This window comes from Carassius auratus, chromosome 7 (genome assembly GCF_003368295.1).
Source record: "Carassius auratus strain Wakin chromosome 7, ASM336829v1, whole genome shotgun sequence".
Taxonomy (NCBI): domain Eukaryota; kingdom Metazoa; phylum Chordata; class Actinopteri; order Cypriniformes; family Cyprinidae; genus Carassius; species Carassius auratus.
In genome coordinates this window covers 6,239,540-6,260,010 of record NC_039249.1, presented here as the reverse complement: position 1 = coordinate 6,260,010, position 20,471 = coordinate 6,239,540, and the positions used below count along the sequence as shown (strand labels likewise).

Here is a 20,471-nt window from a genome sequence, read left to right as displayed (position 1 = left end):
AAAAAAACTTCAGGACGATGGAACCGGAAATGCTAAATTGCTCTCGCTTGAAGTCATTCCTGCAGCACTCTAGCCTATATAACATTCACAGACTGATGATGAAATAAAAACCTGCAAACATCAGTTTGTTAGCACAATGTTTTGTTTTTTTCTTCTGTGTTTGCTCAGGCGTTGCTCCAAAACCTTGTGAGCTGATTACAGACAGCATTTAAGGCATCGCATGCTGTTCCAAAGAGCAACGTGCTTGTGTCAAACTCTGAAATCAATTGTTAATCGAGTTTCCTATGTGCTTCACATTAGGAATGCTATGACACACACAGTTGCTGTCAATTTAGAGCGCACCAAATCAGTCACTAAGGGCTTAGGATGCTGCCTTAGAAGATAGCTGACTATGTAAGCAATGCAGCCCATTAGTTTTAGAACAGCGTCTGAGTGCAATATTGTTTCTGACTAAAAGGCATTTTTCATTCAACGGTCCTACAGCTTGACTTCTCGGAAGAATCACTCCTACAACGGGTGTAAAGAGCGTCAAAAGTGAACATCATTAAGGTAAGTTCACAGTTTTCGTTGCCAGGTCCAAATTTAGATCAGTCTGGTGAATAAGTGAAATAAATAAATACATTCGACTTTCAGAGAAAAACTTAGCTAGTTGAAAGTGATTTGGCAATTCAAGTATACAGTATTATGATTAGTTATGATATAACAAGGCAAAGTATGTATAATCACAATCAAAGAGAAAGCAGCTATGTACTATGGTATAATTGTTTCTTACGTGTTGTATTGGTATTAATACAGAACCAATCAAAAGGAAATAAAGTCACGTTTCACTATTCAAACCAAATCAGTAAACATCGTTAATAGAGTCATTTAACTGTTCTCACATTGTACAATCAAATCCCCTCAACATGAAGGAATAATTGGCCTAAAAATGAAAATTCTGTCAAACCTGCATGACGTTATTTTTTCTGCGGAACACAAAAGGAAATTTTTTTAAAGAATTCGAAATGACTTGCAATGAATGGCAATTTTATACCCAATAAAATTGCATATAAATGTGGGCAGTTCCAGATTAATTTTTTTAAGAAAATGATCATTAAAACCACAAAAAAATCCATGGAAAAGCACGGAAAAGTTTAGATACGGCACGAGGGTGGATAAACAATGACAGACTTTCATTTTTGGCTGAACTATTCCTTTAAGTTCTCACTGAACGCACACATTTGCGCTATCTGAATATATATTCCTTATAAAAAGGCATTGCACGAGCCCAAACATTTCACTGATTTCCAAAGAGAAATCCAACTCGTCTTTAAAACATTCTGTCGGCGTATTCATCGAAAAATAACTCTCGTTAAAATTCTCATACTTATAGTAAAGTAAAAAATAGAACGCGCTTAAACATAAAGCTTTCCCTTTAATTTCTATTGCAATACCAGAAAAAGAAACAGACATAAAACATATTGGTGAATTATATTCTGGACTATAAAACAAGGGTGCATTTCCAAGCCTTTAATTAAGGCCATCTACTACATAACAAATTATTCAGTCAAGTTATAAATATTGACTAGGGTAAATAAAAAAGACACATCAAATTGCAATCCTTTAACTCTTTGTTGTGATATATTTTGATTGACATTCCAGGAAAGTCTAAGGCCAGTGGCTGAAATCAGACCTAATTACAATCCCCGCAAATGAAGTCCCGTGTTTGTCCAAGTGAAACGAAAACCATCCGACAGAAAACAAAGAGAAACCTCAAGACTTCATGGTGCAGATGGGCACTACGATGACAAGTATCACAGTGCAGGCGGCCGCAGCGATCAACGCGCCGATTTTACACGCCTTGGCTCTGCGAAACTCCGCCTCCTTGCGTTTGAGCAGCGAATCGTAGCCTGGCGTGTAGATGTCCTCCATCCAGTACTCCAGATTGTTAGGGTTGAGCGACTCCTGGACCTGCAGGGCAACAGAAAAAGGTGAGAGGTCCTGCGAAGAAAGGCGTCTGTGCCGAGCGGACCGTGATTGTGCCGTGAAATGAAGATGAATGGAGCCCTCGTCCAGTCGCCTCGCTAACTGCAGACAGATTACTGAAGCAACACATTCAGTCGAGATGGAATTTTTCATCAAATTGCCATTTTAATTGAATACATGGTGAGCCAGTGAGGGGGAAATGAGAAAGAGGAAAGCGTGATACGGCACTCGGTTCAGGATGAGAGAGAGAGATGTTCAAGTATGACAGCAGGGAAGATGGAAACAGTCAGGCAAAAATAGCCAGAGCAGCTGAAGGGGACAAAACAACATTTTCTGAAGAAATCACGAATGGGGATTGTCTGTGCAGAAGTCACTATCAGGATGTTCGGGAGTCTTGGGCGGCTGCCAGCATGTTGATATATGTGTTGCTGAGTAGTTCTGATTAGTTTTGGTTGTGTTATTTACAGTTGCTGCTCTTGTAAGTTGCTATCAGAGCTGTAAAGCATTTAGAGTTGAGTTAAGGTAATTAACGGGATGAAGAATTCTAATTCAAATTTGTATCTGAGGAAGTATAACTATATTACTGTAACATAAAGTTTGAAGTTTAAGGTTTATAGAGCAGAGAGACAGACAGAATGCTAGAATGACAGAACGATAGATTCAATAATATGACAGAAAGAATGATAAATAGAACTAATGATAGACAGACAGACCAAACAAACTGGTGTTCCAAAGACAGCTAGAACGATAGACAGAACAAATGATAGCGAGACCAATAAAATAAGAACAACAGATAGATCGAATGATATAACAAACATACGTTACAGAAGACCGTTAGATAGAACGAATGTCAGAATAGATGATAGATAGAATGAAAGATAGAACGAACAAATTAATGATACATAGAGTATTGCTCTTTAAATTGACAGAATGATGGAACAAATGATTGATAAAATAAACAGATGATAAATAGTAAGAAAATTATCAAAGGATAGATAGAATGAATGTTCAATAAACAGACTGACAGAAACACAGAACGAGAGACAGAACGTTTAAGTGATAGATAGAATGACAGAATCATAAATAGAATGACTGAAGAAACACTCTTAAAAATAAAAGGTCCTAAGGGGTGTTTTTACACTGATACCATAGAAGAACCATTTTTGGTTCCACAAACATTCCTTCCTAAAAGAACTATTTTGAAGAACATTCAAAGATCTAAACAACCTTTTTAGATTAGATAGATAGATAGATAGATAGATAGATAGATAGATAGATAGATAGATAGATAGATAGATAGATAGATAGATAGATAGATAGATAGAGAGATAGATAGATAGATATCCTGTATAAATGACAGAGTAATCTGAAAGCTTGCTGCATGCCTACAATTAAAGTACAGGTAAATATACATTCATTTTAGCGATCAACAGACACATTACCAGCCATGATTTCATTTGTTTTTTCAGCACCAGCATGTTTACTGCAGTAGCACTACCTCACCTCAGACCGAATGATTTGTCTAGGCAATATGTCATTATAAGATGGCCACCTAATGGTCTATTTATTGTCAAGAGTACATTCTGCCTCTGTGCCACCACTGTGACAATGCTGCCATTTTCCATGCCTCTAATAACCATCCTCCAGCCAAAGTGTGTTAAATTTCGCCATTTGTCGCTTGAGGATTGGTTCTGAATATCAGATGGCATTAATTTCAGTGCTAACTGGCAGAAGGATGCCGTCACCAATGACACTTTCCTCAGCTAAACAGAGCATGTATAACTTCATGCAAACCGAAGATATCAACCATCGCTGTCTCCAATAAGATCAGAGTAATCTTACATCAATACCAGCAGTGAGCAAGAAAGATAATCTGATTTCCTTGTGGAAAAAATCCCATAGTTTGACGAAAAAGGAAAACAGCACTCACTATTTGTTGACGTGACCAAGCTTGTTGGCTACATCTTATTCTCAACTACATAATTTCACACAAAAATGAAAATTTGCCGACATTTTATTCACCCACAGGCCATCCGATGCAGATGAGTTTCTTTTTCTGAACAGATTTGGATAAATTTATTTTGAAGTGGAAAGCTGCTTGTCTGTAAGAGACAAATCCATCACAAAGACCACTGCTTCCAGCTAAAATATGAGTCGTCTATCCATAATGCTGCTATATCCGTTAAAACAAAACAATCAAGCAAAAACATTTCCAAAACAGTTCATAAATAAATATGAAGGAAGCATTATTACGTATTTTGGACAAATTGTTTGGATGTTAAAAACATCTTAATGATGGATTTGTTTGTTATAAACACGCTGCTTTATCCTTCACAAGATGTTATCTGATGGACTGGAGTGGTGTGGATTATTGTGATGTTTTTATCAGCTGTTTGGACTCTCATTCTGACGGCACCCATTCACTGCAGAGCATCCATTGGTGAGCGAGTGATGTAATGCTACATTTCTTCAAATCTTTTTGGATTAAGAAACAAACTCATCTACATCTTAGATGGCCATCTTAATAAAATTTTCATTTTGGGTTGACTCCTTTAATTCACCATAGCCAAAAAAAAATTATTATAATAATAATTTGGCGCAATTAGCAAGCCTTATTTGAACAAAATGATATCATAAAGATCAACATTAAAGCTATGATTTAATATTAATAATTTATTACATTATCATTGCCTACTTTCTTACAACACGACCAGTTAAAAAGACTAATTAAGCCATAACAGAGCTGGCTTGTAAAGTTCCAGGGAATATAATTTTCTAATAAAACATATTTAGAGATGAATCCTCAACAGCACTGAACTCTCCTGTGAGAAACCTGAGATTAATTAAAAATCTCCCTCTCTGTAATTGCTATGGCAACAGAACTTTTACTAAGTCATCCAATGGGCCGTTCACACAGGATGTTTTCTTGTGTTCAGTCCGCACTGTTTTTTAATTGACTTGTACTTGTGAACACACACTTGTCAGTCTTGTTTGTAGTGTCAGGCTTCCCACACAGCTCAGAAGTCAATCAAACAGAACACAAAGAAGAGCAAATTTGAAAAACTTTTTTTTAAACTAAAAATTAATAATAATAATAATAATAATAATAATAATAATAAACCTGTAATATAACTGTTTTAATTGTATTTTTTATTTTAATATTAATACTATTAAATTTATTCAATAAAAAATTAAATACATAATGTTATTGAATGCATCAATTAATTGTTTCATTTGCATTTGCATGTATACAATAAATAATAAAATAAATAACTGTAATATTAATGTAATTTATTAATTTACATTTTATTTTAATAGTTACATTATGTATCATATAAATAAATAATGTTAATATTAAAGGGATTTATTTAATTATTAAAGCATTTCCAATTTGCATGTGCAATAAATTAATTAAAGTTGTTATTCATAAATTTTCATATTGTTTTAATACTAAATAAACACCTAAATAAATTACATTAATACTAAAGTTATTGATTTAATTAAGATATTGATTTAGTTACATTTTTTATGCTAGTGTTTTTAACGCTTGTAACAATATCCAATATGTGACAGGCATCTGCAAAATAAATAAATAATTGTGAATAGAATTTTATGCAAATAAAAATATTGTACAATTGCATCCTTGCTGCATAAAAAACTCTTTGCTTTGTCAGCCTTGTTGTTGGTTCGAAAGCGCTGTGCTGGGTCACTAAGAATCACTGGTACGTGGCATTGCTCAAGCTCCATTCTGTCTTTTTGACATTTTCTCTTTTTTTTCTGCTCCTCTCATGCTATGGTTGGGTAAGCAGGTCTTCAGAAAACCTATAGCCCTTGCAAATGGGCAAAATGGGAGATGCTCCCCTGCTCCGAGCCACATTTCCATGCAGTGGTGTGAACATGTAACAGATTTGATGCAAAGATGTAGGGCACATTTTTAAATCTTACCAGCCAACGAAGAGGTCAGCGATGTCTTTTTCTGTTCCATCTTACCTTTTTACTTTGTTCAGTACAAGAACAGCTAGTTTTAAAGCCATCACTTGCTTTTGTCCATTCAACACCATAAGGAGAGAGTCACTAAAATGCGGCATATATTATGCTATTGAATGAAAGAAGCTTGCTGAATGCTGTCTCCTACACTAAAGCCTTTTTATTGTTAGCTGGCCTCTATCAATAGCACACGATTATGTCTGGAGATAGAAAAGAAATATAAACACCAAACTGTAAGCCTTCATCTAAAACAAGCACACAACAGATGGTTTTATAGTCAGCGTGAATACAAAAAGACCGGTGATTCCAATCCAGTGATTCTTTTACATTTTAACATGGCGTACATGCTTCTCTCGTACTCACTAAAACACTCTTATGAAGATATATTGTTTGTTTTATTGATTAAGCTTTATTCATGAGAATGCTTATTCCAACTGCTTATGCAACAGTTCATTTTTTTTGTAGCAGTAGGCTACTAATGAATCTTAACAACTTCAACTTATTTGCATTTACATTAAACAATACTAAAATCCATTTAAATAATATGCCTAAAAAGGTTAATAAAATAAAATACGTTTGTTAAACAGTAAGTTGACTCTATAAACAAATTGACCAGTCTTGTGTCTGAATGAATCTTTAAGAAAACAACTTTTTTTTGTGTGTGTGATTCATATTACAAAATTTCACTAGAAATTTCCAGTGAAGCCATTTATATGTACACTGAAATTGAAAACAGGACTCAAGGTGCAGGAAGAATGGGACTTTTTAATAGTAAAATAAAACAAAATGAACAAAAACTATCCAGAGGGGGGAAAACAGGCAGGCAGGTCAGGAACAAGGCATAGCAAAGGAGCAGCAGGTACATACCAAACATACAACAAGCACTTCTGACATATAACAATGGATCGGCACAGGACTGCAGGCACAAGGAGAATAAAAAGGGAGACAAACCAGGAGGGTAATGAGGGAGACACAGGTGGAGCAACTGAAACATTATTGAGATAACAAGAAGGCTGGAGTCACACAAAACACAGTGTCCTCAGGTGGCCATCTAGGGCTACTTTAAGAAAAAAATATATAAATAAAGTTGTTTTATGCATTCAAATAATTAGACACGCTAAAACATATGGTGAGAAAAATATGGTGAGAAAAAAATTAAACGTTTCATGTCGAGAAAAAAAAAAACTGAATCGAGAAAAAGTCAAATGGGCCCTACTAGTGTGAGCGCTCTGTGCTCATAAATACTAGGTTCGTTTAACCGACCCTGGCCCGGTTGGAATAGGTGGGCCAGGGCACAGTTCGTTTGGGCTCAGGTGCGGTACGCATGCAGTGTGAGCGCTAAACAATGCCACAGTGCGGAACAGATACTATTTTGTGTGTGCTACTGTCATCATTACGTTCGCCAACATATTCAATTACTACTAATACACTACATTTTTCAATAAATTTAATTAAATCAAGTATATTTAGGTTTAAAATGGATCTGGTTCTTACCTTATTGATGAACAAGACATTGTTATATAATTTTTTTGGACAATGCAATCATTTATATATATATATATATATATATATATATGGTTGCAAACCGTATTTTAGAATGTTTTAAGGCTGAACGCAATAGACAAAAATGGTGGGTATCTCTCGCTACTCATGAGAAATCAAGGTTAGTGAAACATTTTCCTTTCCATGCAACAAAATGGTGAAACTGTACTAATTAAAACTTAATAAAATCCATACGTTTCAAAATATCTCAAAAGCATCCACATAAACAAATTACCTCATTTCCTTATTTAATGTTTCTCAGTTAAATGAGTCATTGAGTCATTGACCTCGGATTGATTCAATCCAAAATTGTAAGCAAATCATTCAAAATAGATCAACTGACTCACTGAAATAATTAATTTAAATCAAAATCCAATCATATTGCATACTACATTTATTCTCATCAAACTTGCAGGTTCACTCAGAAATACTTCAGATTCCAGAAGAAAATTGCCAACAGCATTTCGTGTTGGCATTGAAACGAAGCCAAGGACCCGCAGTAATTGAGAGTCAATGACTGTCAACAATGAGTGATTTTAATAAGGATCATTAATATTTCACAGCACACAAGGTCACCTACTGCACTGACGACCTTCAGCTACACCGCCGGCATGTGGCAGAGAAGCACTGATTGAAAGAAAATCGAAGCCGTCATTCCCATGAGCCTCAGCTTTTGAAGCTAATCCCACACACAGCAAAGCCTCAAAGAACAGAGAAAATCAACGAGATTGGCAAAGCTGCAATTACAGCGGGGTGGCCTCTCACCTGCAGGTCCAGAGCGCTGAGCTTGTTCTTGTCTCCTGAGTTGCGTTTGTATTCTTCGATGGTCCAGGAGGGCTGGGAGCGCTTGCCATCGGCAAGGCCAGTCAGCCGCAGGTCCGTGTAGAGAGGGCTGCCCTTCACATGAGACTTGACTGCGGGAGGGAAGTGGTGTGGGCTGAACACCTGCTCCACCAGGTAGGAGTCCTTGGGCGGCTTTGAGGAGCGGTGGGCCTGGTGGGCATCATACTGACGATCTGTCTGTAGGGGAGAAATGGGAGGAAAGGTCACCAAGGAGGAAGCTTCCTCTCTTCTGTTGATTTAAGGAAAACTTTAGAAGCATTTAAAGAGTAGTGACACTCAAGGCAAAACAAAAAGGAGGGTTTTAACCCTTTGTCACACCTCGTGACCAAATTCAACATTTCCAAATGATCCTCTGTAATGCAAACCTAACAAAAAAGCAGGAGAATCTGAACTAATCAATACTACTTCCATCCACATTTACATCCAGCAACACTATTATTTTTTAACAAACCCCAAATCTTAAAGGGATAGTTCACCCAAAACTCAATCTGAAAATCAGAGAGGCCTCAGAATGCATCAAAAATATCTTAATTCCTGATCCGAAGATGAACGGAGGTCTTACGGTTTTGGAACGAATGAGGGTGAGTCATTATTGGCAGACTTTTTATTTTTGGGTGAAGTATCCCTTTAAAGGGATAGTTTAAAAAATTAGAATTTGTTGTTATTGTTTGTCAGTTTGTTCTAAACCTGTATGAATGTTTTTCTTTTTCTAAGTATAAATAAGTTGATGGTTCCCATTGACTTCCATAGTATTTTTTTTTTTTTCATACTATGGAAGTCAAATGTTTGGTTACCCATATTCTTTAAAATATATATTTTTGTGTTCAGCAGAAGAAAGAAACTCATACAGATTTGAATACATTTTAAAATGTCTTCAGTGACACATGATCCTTCAGAAATCATTCTATTTTGAAGAAAATCATAGGGACTTATGAGTGGCACCTACAGCACTGCATCATGTTAACAGCTTTTCTGAACTCCTGTAGCAACTGCTTATCAATGCCCTTCCAGCTAACAGGGAACATTCTGACAAGATTACAAATTAATGTTCACAGATGTTGTTCAAAATTCTGGATTCAAAGCATTTAAAGCATTTAATGCCCTCAAGACAAGAACGAAAAATAATGTTTTTTTTTCTGCAGTACTTAAGTTGTACATTCATCAAACATTTCTGAAATTATTTTACTTATTTCAAAACATTCAGAGAACATTCAAAAGTAGCATTACTATGATGTTTGCATAATAATCAATTGAAATGTTCACTGAACATTCACATGAGCCAAAAAAACTTTTGAACACTCAGAAGTAATGTTTTAAAACCCTTAATGGTAACATTAGCAAACCATTCCTTTTGTAAATTGGGCTGGCAGTCAACCAAAAAACCCTCTAACAACAATATGGCAACTTTTGCACAGGCAAACACCTCCTTTCCTTCAACAATTCAGAGTTATTTGACTCGTAGGACAAAAACGAGCAGCCGAACACCAGGGGAACACCAGGAGCTGATACAAACACTGCATCAGCTATAAGTCTCAGCAAAAAGCATGCTGGCGCTGCATGAGTCTAACTAGTAAAAATATATAGATATACGGTGCAAGCAGGAATGACTGCAGTCTTGTCTGTGAAGCAGGAAATGTGTGTTTGTCTCGGTCCTTAGACTATTATAAAGAATAATATCTGAGTCAGGAGCTTATTTCTGTCCATAGAGGCACCAGAGTGCTGAAGCTTATACAACCTGAAAGATTTGATTATCATGAACTGGGTCATGCTACAAAACGAGCGCCGTTAGTGCATAAAAAAAAAAAACTAACTTTAATAATGAGCAGCAGCTTGTATTAGGTTTATATATTTTTCTAAGCAACATTGTGTTTACATTTTTTTTATTTTTTTATAAGGATGTTATTTATTTTTTTTATCTAGTTTCCATTTGTCATATTAGTAAATAGGCACAGTATAAAACAGGAATACTGTTGTGATCAGATTTCCCTTTCTAAAATAACTAATTATCCCATAAATTGGTCAAAAACACTATAATGACACCATCATCCTTTCAAAAAGTCATTGTCAACCTGCACCATGATCTTCTAATTAAAAAGTGATTATCTGTCGAACTATTAGCATCACATTAAGAAGTTAAAAATAATATATTTACAAATTATGCTTTACAAATGCAATGCTAATTTGCATTCATAAAGTTATTACTTATTAACCAAATTTAGCAATTCACAAACTCCCAAAATACTGTACTGTTGGGTGGATTTGTGACTGTTTTGAGAATTTTTTTTCAAGAACCGGTTTACACATCTCTTTAACTTTTGTTCTCTTCAGTCAATCAGATGTGAGTTTAAAGTCTAGCCAATTATTATAAACCTTGCTTAATGTTTTGAGGCATTTTTTACTCTCACCATCTTCAGCAAAAAAAAAGAAGAAAAATACAATAAACAATAAATAAATAAATAGAAAGAAAGTCAATGGACATTTTGTGTTGTTCACCAAACTGCATATGCATCAATATCATTTAAATTAGGTCCCAGACATCACATTGGACATGCCCAAAAACACCCTTAGAACAAACACTGAAATATTACTTGCAGGTGTTTTTGTGCCAAAATCCCACAGGGTTTGCATGGAAAAGATAAGGAAAATGTTTTCTCTTCCATCAGGACAGACTGTGGCCTATTTTCCGGCTGCTACCCAGCAGTTAGGAACTATATTATCTAAATAATTTCAATATAATTGCAGTATTCATGTTCCGTAATGTCATTTGTGTTTCTCTGCCTACATACAGTTTGTCTCTCTTCTACAAAAACCCACCCACGTTCTTCTTGTTCTCTCTCTCTCGGCTGAAATTTAAGGTAAGGTGTTGCTCTGTCTGGCCTGAGCGAAGGTGAAAATTAAAAAAAGCCACAGGAGTGAGAGCCGAAGAGTGTAATGTTGATCCACCTCCTGTTTTCCAGCAGGGAAAGACTAATCAAACAACCACATATGCAAATGAGGGAAGGCCAGCTGAGAGAAGGAAAAATATTGTCTTTCTGATATTTATATGAGGTATAGGTTATTCTTCATCCGAAAGCAGCAGTAGGGATATAATATGTGCTGTAGGTCAGACTCAGTGTCAAACAGACGATCTTCTAACCACAAGCATTCTGTATTTATTTCTTCATACTGTAGCATAACCAACACATTACAAGTTATACATACATGTATTGCGGCATTGCAGTAAATTAAAACTTTTTATTGCTGTTATAAATTCATTAAATGTAATCTCACTGAGCCACAATATCATTAGTGTTGTTGCTAAGCAAAAATCATTATTACAAGTGATCATAATTAGTAGTGGTTTTAAACACTAGCACGTAGATGTTTATGCAAAGGCAATGTGTGCTGATGATCTGAAGTACTCAAATTACTAAAGCTGTAACAAAAAATAAAGCTGAATGGTAATATTAAAAAATCAGAAACTAAGAAACAAAATCACATAACAAAATTACTATAGGAAATACTATAATGGTATATAAACAAAACTAGGATTAATAAATTTAAAAGTATTACATTTAAAATAAATATAAAGCTAAATATATATATTTTTAAAATCACCAAAAAGCCATAAACATAAAAGCGCATAAAATTACTAAAACTGAAATTAAAATGAAAACTAAATCTATAAAATCAAAAGATAAGTAAAAATAGTAATGAATAAAAAAATAAGTTGATGTAAAAGTACTAAAACTGTTTTTAAAAACTTAGTTGTGACTTTTTCTATAGATTAAACTTATTTTTATATAAGAACTAAATATAAAATAGCACACATAAAAAATGAATAATGAATAGAATGAATAGAATTAATTTTGTCATCTGTCTTCAGTATATACTTTGTCCAACACAGTTTGAAGTTGAATGGGCACACACAGTCTTAATTAAAACCTCATTGAAGATAGCCTTCAAATGAAGCGATTAAAAGCACTGCTTGTTTATACTCTGCCAAATATGTAAAGTGTGCTTTTAGCTTGACCACTACTGACATGAGCTTATCGCTTGGCTAGCTGGCACTTTTATTTGGGCTTGAAGAAAAAAGGTTTGCATTGCCCTTTATCAAGGGCATTTTGCCAGAAGGAACGGATGTTGTGCTAAGTGCCTGCCTAGAAATGACAGTTCTCTCGTATCTTCTGGCTTCACTGGCTGCGCTCTTGCATAAAGAAGTCGTGCTAAAAGGCTGGCATAACAACTTCATGTGAATTAGAGGCAGGGTGATACAGACAGAAAGAAAAACAAAGAGAGTGACAGGATGCATACAGTAAGACTAACATTAGCCCAGAAAAACAATTACCAAAACATTCACAGCTGATTAGATGTGTGGTAGACAAGCTGTTTGCTTCGAAACCCCATTGACAGTGCTTATTTAAAAACATGAAAGCAATGCTTTTAAATGAAAGATGGAGAAGACAAAAAGTTTATGTCAAAAATAAATTAAAACAGCTTCTACGTAACAAGCTCCACCCCAAAACTCACACCATTGGTCATTAGGCCAATGTTGCTGTCAGGCTGTTTGAGAATCTCCAACTATCAGATCAATGTCTGATACTGGCACAAAACACAACTGCTTCCAGTTTTCAGGAAAATTAACATATAAATTGTTTCTTTATGGTCAACTAAACTCAAACTACACACCTTACCTTCCAATTAGGGTGACCTCAAAAATTACAGAGTGGTGAAAAGCACAAGGCTGATGTGTGCTCTCATTAATGTGAATGAGGTTTGATTAGCCACCGGTTCCCTGTGCGACCATTCACTAAAATTAACTACAGCTTGGATTGTCCCAGAGCGCAGAGACTTTTGGCACTCGCGACTTCCCCAAAAAGATCAGAAGGGACGATACAGGAACTGGCAGGCATCTAACCCGGGCAATAAGCCAAGAAGAGGAGAGCGAGAGGCAGAGGAGGAAGATTGAAAAAACATGAAAATATTCCCCAAGACTAGAGAAGGGGAAAGTGTTGCATGCATTGCACAGTCTGAAGAGAATATAGAAGACCAGAAGACACCAGAAGAGGATGATGAAAATGTCAAGAATAGAATAGAATAGAATAGAATAGAATAGAATAGAATAGAATAGAATAGAATAGAATAGAAAAAAGAAACAAAATGGAACAGAACAGAATATGTTCAAAAGGGGAAAAAAGAACATAGCACAACATTATACAGTAGAATTGAATAGATCAAAATAGAACATATCAAATGAGAATAGAATAGAATAGAATAGAATAGAATAGAATAGAATAGAATAGAATAGAAACCAAAAGTGGAAATAGAATGGAACAGAAAAGAACTGAACTGAATGAATTCCAAAAATGGAATAAATAAAATAGCAGAAACATTATACTGTAGAATAGAAGAGAAAAGAATAGATATAATATATATATATATATATATATATATATATATATATATATATATATATATATATATATATATATATATATATATATATATATATATATAAATCAGACAAGAATATAAAGACATTATAAATAAGAATAAGACAACACAGAATGTAACAAGAGAATAAGTAAGATGAGAAGAAAATACAAATATAGGGGGATGTCATAGAACAGAACAAAATAGACTTTACAAAATAGAACAAATAAACAACAAACTAAACCGAACCATAACATAAAATAATAACACAAAACAGAACAAACAAATAAAAAGGAAAATGATAGAACCATACCAGAACAGAATAAAAAGTGAAAATCAGAACAGGACAGAACCTTAACATGACATAACATTTAACATTTAATATCAGAGGAAATAAATAAAACAGAACAATAACATAACATCTCTGATCCCTCATCACTGACAACACTGTAAAAGCATGGTCTTGTTCCTGTTTTCCTCCTGCATGAAACCCACACTCTATTACCCATAGAGAGTCAACTGTATCCAGCTTGCCTACTCAATACTTAGGTCATGATCTTCTTTCACTTAACTTTTTTGTGGCATCCTATGAAAATGTCATCAGAAATAAATCACCAGAAACTGATTTCCTGCTTTTTGACACCATGAGTCCTTCTATTTTCCTAAAGCAGTGTACAAAGAAACACATTCATCTGCCTTGCAGTATTCATGGAATACTTGAGCATGTTTACATAGCCTTTTCAATGCTGCAGAGCACTGAAGCTTCAGCCCATAGATGTGTCAACATATTAACTTGAGCTCTGGTAAATACTTTGCAGGACCAATTTGCCATGAAATCCTGTTCCTCTGGGGGGATTGAATTTAAAATTATTTGTCTGATTCTCTGTTGTGCCCTGCACTCAGTCTGTGCCCCCATCTGGGCTAAAGTATGGCTAGTTGTGGGGTAGAATAGAATAATTGTGTGATAATTGCACCACAAGAGAGCATGGCTTTATTATTGGAGATAAGATATTAAAGCTACATTGCTTCGAAAAAAAAAACATGCCTGCTTGTATTTTGGGAAGTGATGGAGGGTAATTGTGCATAACCACCTAGGGGTGTAAACCATTGCAAAACCACGCAAGGTTGTAGGAGAAATCTGACAACCTTCTCAGCCTGGCGCATGAACATCAAGTAAGTTACATAACATTCATCTATCTGTCGCGACTGATTTGCGTAAAACCTGGTAAGTGGGCACTTGTATAAATATGTTTAACCCTTACAGATAGTGTGTTTGTTTATTCCATTAATTGTCAGTGCTGGATTTTTTTCTTAGCACAGAAACCAAACTCTTGAAAAAAAATGACCATTGCCTAAAAATCTACTGCCCCAGTAGTCAATGAATGGAATATAATGGTAGATTTCCTAAAATGTGTCCCACAGTTCATATGATAGACTAAATTCAAAAGGATGCAATGTTGGTAACCAAATCTTGATTTTACCATTATCACAAGGTAAAGACTGATCTACATGTCACTAACAAGCCAATAAATTTAGGCAGCAGTTATTTGCTATTTCATTTGTTAAAGTTAGTGAGTGACATGACATTCAACCAAGTATGGTGACCCATACTCAGAATTTGTGCTCTGCATTTAACCCATCCAAAGTGCACACATACAGCAGTGAACACACACAAACCATGAACACACATCCAGAGCAGTGGGCAGCCATTTATGCTGCGGCGCCCAGGGAGCAGTTGGGAGTTCAGTGCCTTGCTGAAGGGCACCTCAGTCATGGTAATGCCGGCCTGAGATTCGAACCCACAACCCTAGGGTTAGGAATTAAACTCTCTAACCACTAGGCCACGACAGGTTGATCGTGTTAAAATAAAAATATTACACATCTTACCAGCTGTGCCACTGGAACTGACAACTTATCCTTGTCTTTTGTAGTGTTGACTAGCCGATTCACACGATAGTGGGTGGAGTAAGTGTAAATGGCTTCAACCAACAAGGCAGGCTATTTGCACTTAGTGTAAATAGACATTCTGATTTTTTTTTAGGCTATGTACACCATCAATGCTTTTTCAAAGCACTTTCAGAATATCATTTTGCTTTCAATAGGTACATGTAATGTATTATCATTCTGAGCTCAACAAAGCGTTAAGTTATTACAGTCAGTTCATTGACAATGTAAGATTTCTGTCCATTTAGGATTCAGACCAATGACTCTTGCGATGTTATTTGTCAGTTTTGCCAAACGGTCGTTAAAAAGAGATGCACCATTCTACTGATTCAATCAGTGTGATAGCAATGCAATGCACTCTTTTATCAACAATAAATTCAACATGCAGTAAGGACAAAAAAGTGCAGTATACAAGTTTGTTACCTCTCTGGGTTTCCTATGTCTGTCCTTGCCTTCACTATGCCGGTCTCTTTCTTTCCCTTCTTCCCCTGTGTGCCCAGAGTAAGAAACAGTCCTCCAGTCTCGAGGTGAGTTGGTGATGCTGGCCACTTTGGATTCAGTGGCGCTGTTCTCCTCGTTAAGTGACCTGGATGACCTGCGTGTGAACATGCTCTTCTTAAAAGCTTTAACTCTCAGGCTTTCACTTTCATCAGCCTCCGAGCTGCACCATTCTGGACCTTTTTCCACCTTCATGTTGTGTCCAGTGGTGTGACACTGGAAAACGTGAGGCGAGAGGTTCACGTCGGTCTTAATCTGTTCCACGTGGCCATTATCACTTGATTTCCCATTAGCCTCTGGTTCTTGAATCTTCTCATCCAGTCTAGTAAGCTTCGAGAGAACCTGAGAGATCTCCCCTCGTACCCCTGAAAGAGATTCAAGCTTTTTCTCAATCTCGCCAATCCTGAGTACCAGTTTGCAAACGCTATCTTTGAGCTCATCATCCGAGTTCTCCAGTGACTGGAAGAGGCGGTCGAGTTTGATCCCGGTTTTGCCCAGCTTGACAGTGTTGCGATCAGGTGAGCTGTCCCCGTCTGATTTCGTCACCTGAGACAGTGAACCGTTGCTGTTGTAGCATGATGACTGCACAACTCCAAGAGAGCCACAAACGCTCATGTCATCCAGAAAGCGAAAGATATCACTGATATCATCACTGACAATCTCAGAGTCTTCATCTGAGTGTTTGAAGGGTGGCCTCTCTCCATATTTGTTGTGACCAGTGTAATCTTTCACTTTCCTACTTTCGGTTTGTTCCGTCTGGGTCCCAACACTCATGCCATTGTCCACGTTGCTCGACTGAAATGATGGACAGTTGACACTCTTTTCCTTGTACCTTTTCCCAACCTCTCTTTTCTCAACACTGGGTCCACAAGCCACAGAAGACATCTCTTTTGTCTTGGTTCCATTGGACTTCTTGGGGAATCCTGAGGGAGAGGCAGCGGGTTTGTCCTTTGCACACTGAAAGTGCTGATCGTTTTCCATGGTGCTGATGTTATGACGGTGATTGTCTTTAACCACTTTGCCATTTAAAAATGACCTCTCAAAGTCAGGACCTTCTTCGGTATTGAGACTCAAGCTCTTGACAGGCCAGACTGGCTGTTTTCCATGCTTGCTCGAAGTCCTCCTGTTGCTCACACACTCAGAGACTGTGGTAGGTCCAAAGTAAGTGGACGCTTGCAAGTCATCTAGGCTCTCATGCTTCACCCGTGATTTGTTTTGAATGGGTGAGCTGACGGGTTCAAAGTAAGGGTTGCTGTATGGCAGCTCGAAACTGTGATTGAAGAAAGTGGGAGGCTTGCTCAGCTCCCTCCTGTGGTGGTACTCACCCCGAGCTTTGGGATTCACTCTGCACTCTGTAGTGATCACATGGGGTGAAAAGGCAACAAGGTTGTGAAAATCCTCTTTGAAGATATTCCTCTTTTGCACACACGAGTGCACAGTGAAGGGCTCTCTGCTGGACACGAAAACATCCTTGATCCCTGGGTTGGTGTGGAGAGATTCCTGGTCCGTTGTTGACTCGCTGTCGATGTCCATGGGGAAGTAAGTGCTCTGCATCTCGCACGGAGGAGGACTGATGCTGGGGTACTGTGGCAGATGCTGTAGTTTATCCAGCGATGCTGCCCTACATTTCAGATCCTTGTTGACCCCCAAGAGGAAGTTGGGTTCTGAAGTTGGTATAAACTGCTGGCAGTTATTGCAGTCAGATTTTGGGCAGGGTGACTTCCGAGAGACGTGATGACCCCTGGTGTCCATGAGGTTATACCCTCTGTCATTATCATTGAATTTGTACACATCTGAGTCTGATCGACAGGATTCAAAGGACTGGTTCTTGTGAAACTTGGGTCTCCGACCCAATGGCAGCTTGTCTTTGGCAATACCTCCATTCATCTGGATGAGATTAAACATGGTGACAATGTCTGCTGCCACCATGAGCTTCTTGGACTGTTGGTCCTCCACCGAGCACCTCATCTTGTCTTTGAATAAGGTTGCGGGGAAAGCTGGATCCAAGCATGCTGTGTAGAACAGCAGACTCCTCAGCTTAGCCAAATGGACCAAGTCAAACCTGGCACACAGGGACTTGCAAAGGTCTTGGTATGAAACGGTGCTATACTTAGTATCCAGTTCCTCCAAAATCCTCACAAGGAAGAGGGAATACTCTGGCATGGCATCCATTGCTGTTTTAATTCTTGATTTAGTGAGGAATAGACAGCCTGGAGGGGACAGATGAATGATTAGTGACTGAAGAAATGTGAGCCATCTGCCAAACTACAATAAAAATCATATCAAGATGCAGGACTGTAACCATCATAGACATACTCAGAATATTGATTGATTAGTATGGGGGTTTCAATGAGTTTTACATTGGGCTCCAAAGTCTGAGACTATAAAATTACAATTTTTTTAATTTTTTTTATTAAGACAAAGAAATGTTATGGCATAAAAAGAATAATAAAACTTCCTGAGATTTTGCACCATTTCTACATTTGTGACATTATGTGACTCCCTTATGCGGAATATCAGATTTTCATGCTTCAGTTATGCTCAAATCATGCTGGATAACATACAGTAGATCTTGTACAGTCTATGCCAGCTCAAGTTCATAAGGTCATTAAAACAATTCTAAATTCTAAAATGATGCACGTTTAATTACTGAAATAATACTAATTATAGTGATTGTGATTAAAAAGCATTATGATTTGGGAGAATCTGATGAGAAATATTTGAGTTGATATTCAGTTCTACAGACTTCGGTACCATTAACTAATATGATCACAGTTTCATATATTGTTTAGATCTCTTCTGAAACTCTATAGAAGAGATATGAGATGACTAAAAATATTTCAGGAGAACATTTTCAAATGTTAAAGCAAAAGTCTCCATTTGCTCTCCACTGGCCTCATTGCTGTCGAGGGGAAACAATATAAGAAATAAATCACGTTTGTCATTTTTCTTACCTATTGATTTGTGACCCACTGTGCATTTGGTCCCTCCGGTCTTGAATATAAAAGAAAGAAAACAGATTCTTATTTTCAATGAAAATCAAAGTGCAGAACTACTGAATAAAAATGCTCTGATGCATGTAAAGAAACTATTGCTTTACACATGCAACTGCGGTTCAGTTGCATAATATGACTGTAAATTAATTTGCACTGCAAGTATGCATGTATTAAAATCATGTCTCCAAGCCTCAGAAAGAAAACCGATCGGGGAAAAAAAGCAGTATAAATGAGCACATTCACAATCACGAGAAAAGGGGATTTAAAATCAGCCCATAACAATGTGAAAATACAAAATTTAAGATCCGTAATAAATCACCAAGAACAGAAAAAGAACCCACACCTATTCAGAGGTCCCATCTGCTGTTCTCTGGATCGACATCGGGAAAAAACTGGACAGCGATGTTTTAACTCAGAAGTGCATTATTAATCCACAGACATTTCTTTGCAGTTGCACGGCACAGCATCAGCATCATAAATCCCCGCGTCCACCTGACCACTGGGAATGCTATGGAATGGCCTCTCTTCATCCGTATCCCATCCGGATCGCAGGGGGAGTTTGGTGAGGGAGCTGCTCTGTCTCCATCTGATGGAGCTCAGAGAGCTCAACTCGTCTTTGTTTCCACCTAGAATGACGTAATTTCACTTTTAGACCATCGCAAACGTGGAGACAGGCTGAAGAATGGACAAACAGGAATTAAATCGCATTATGCATTTAATAGAAACGCGCTGCGTGACGCATGCGGGATGCTCAGCGATGCGGGAATCGCAGATCGCAAACACTGTATTAGTAGGCTATAACGCTACTCTCTCATCTCTGCACGTTCAGATGAAAACACGTTTAAATAGAAAAGAAGACTAATGCAAAGTGATTAAGTTATAAAAAAGCGAGTCCCCGGAACCTCGTTTTGCCAGATAAAATCAGGGAGAACGGGCAATTTGTCAGTCCATTTAAACACTATATGGGTTAAGTTGTCACAATGGACATTAAATGCCATTAAATAGCCTATACCAAATTATATAAAATCATTTAATAAATACATTTAAAAACAGAGCTAAATTGCATATTAAACATCCTTTAAAATGTATAAAATGTATAAAACAGTAACAAATAGATCAAGAATAAATAATTATAGGACTATATACATACATATAGCTATATATATATATATGAAGAGTTCAGATGCAAAAACCTCTAAGTGCCATCTGAAATTTTCATCTAAAAATAGGATTTTTATCAGGCTCCTATATTTATGTTCAGTTATTTCAATTTAATAGCCTGGA

General features: G+C 36.8%; 1 protein-coding gene across 1 annotated transcript; it reads right to left on the bottom strand.

The window, feature by feature from the left end:
• Positions 1–540: 540 nt before the first annotated feature.
• On the bottom strand, positions 541–20,066 carry minar1 (membrane integral NOTCH2 associated receptor 1). Its single transcript, XM_026266895.1, has 5 exons — positions 19,531–20,066; positions 19,146–19,185; positions 16,117–18,401; positions 8,260–8,514; positions 541–1,950 (listed from the first exon to the last, which is right to left on the bottom strand). The coding sequence occupies exons 3-5, from the start codon at positions 18,361–18,363 to the stop codon at positions 1,753–1,755; spliced, it is 2,700 nt and encodes an 899-aa protein (XP_026122680.1). The 5' UTR covers positions 18,364–18,401; positions 19,146–19,185; positions 19,531–20,066; the 3' UTR covers positions 541–1,752.
• Between the last annotated feature and the right edge of the window lie 405 nt (positions 20,067–20,471).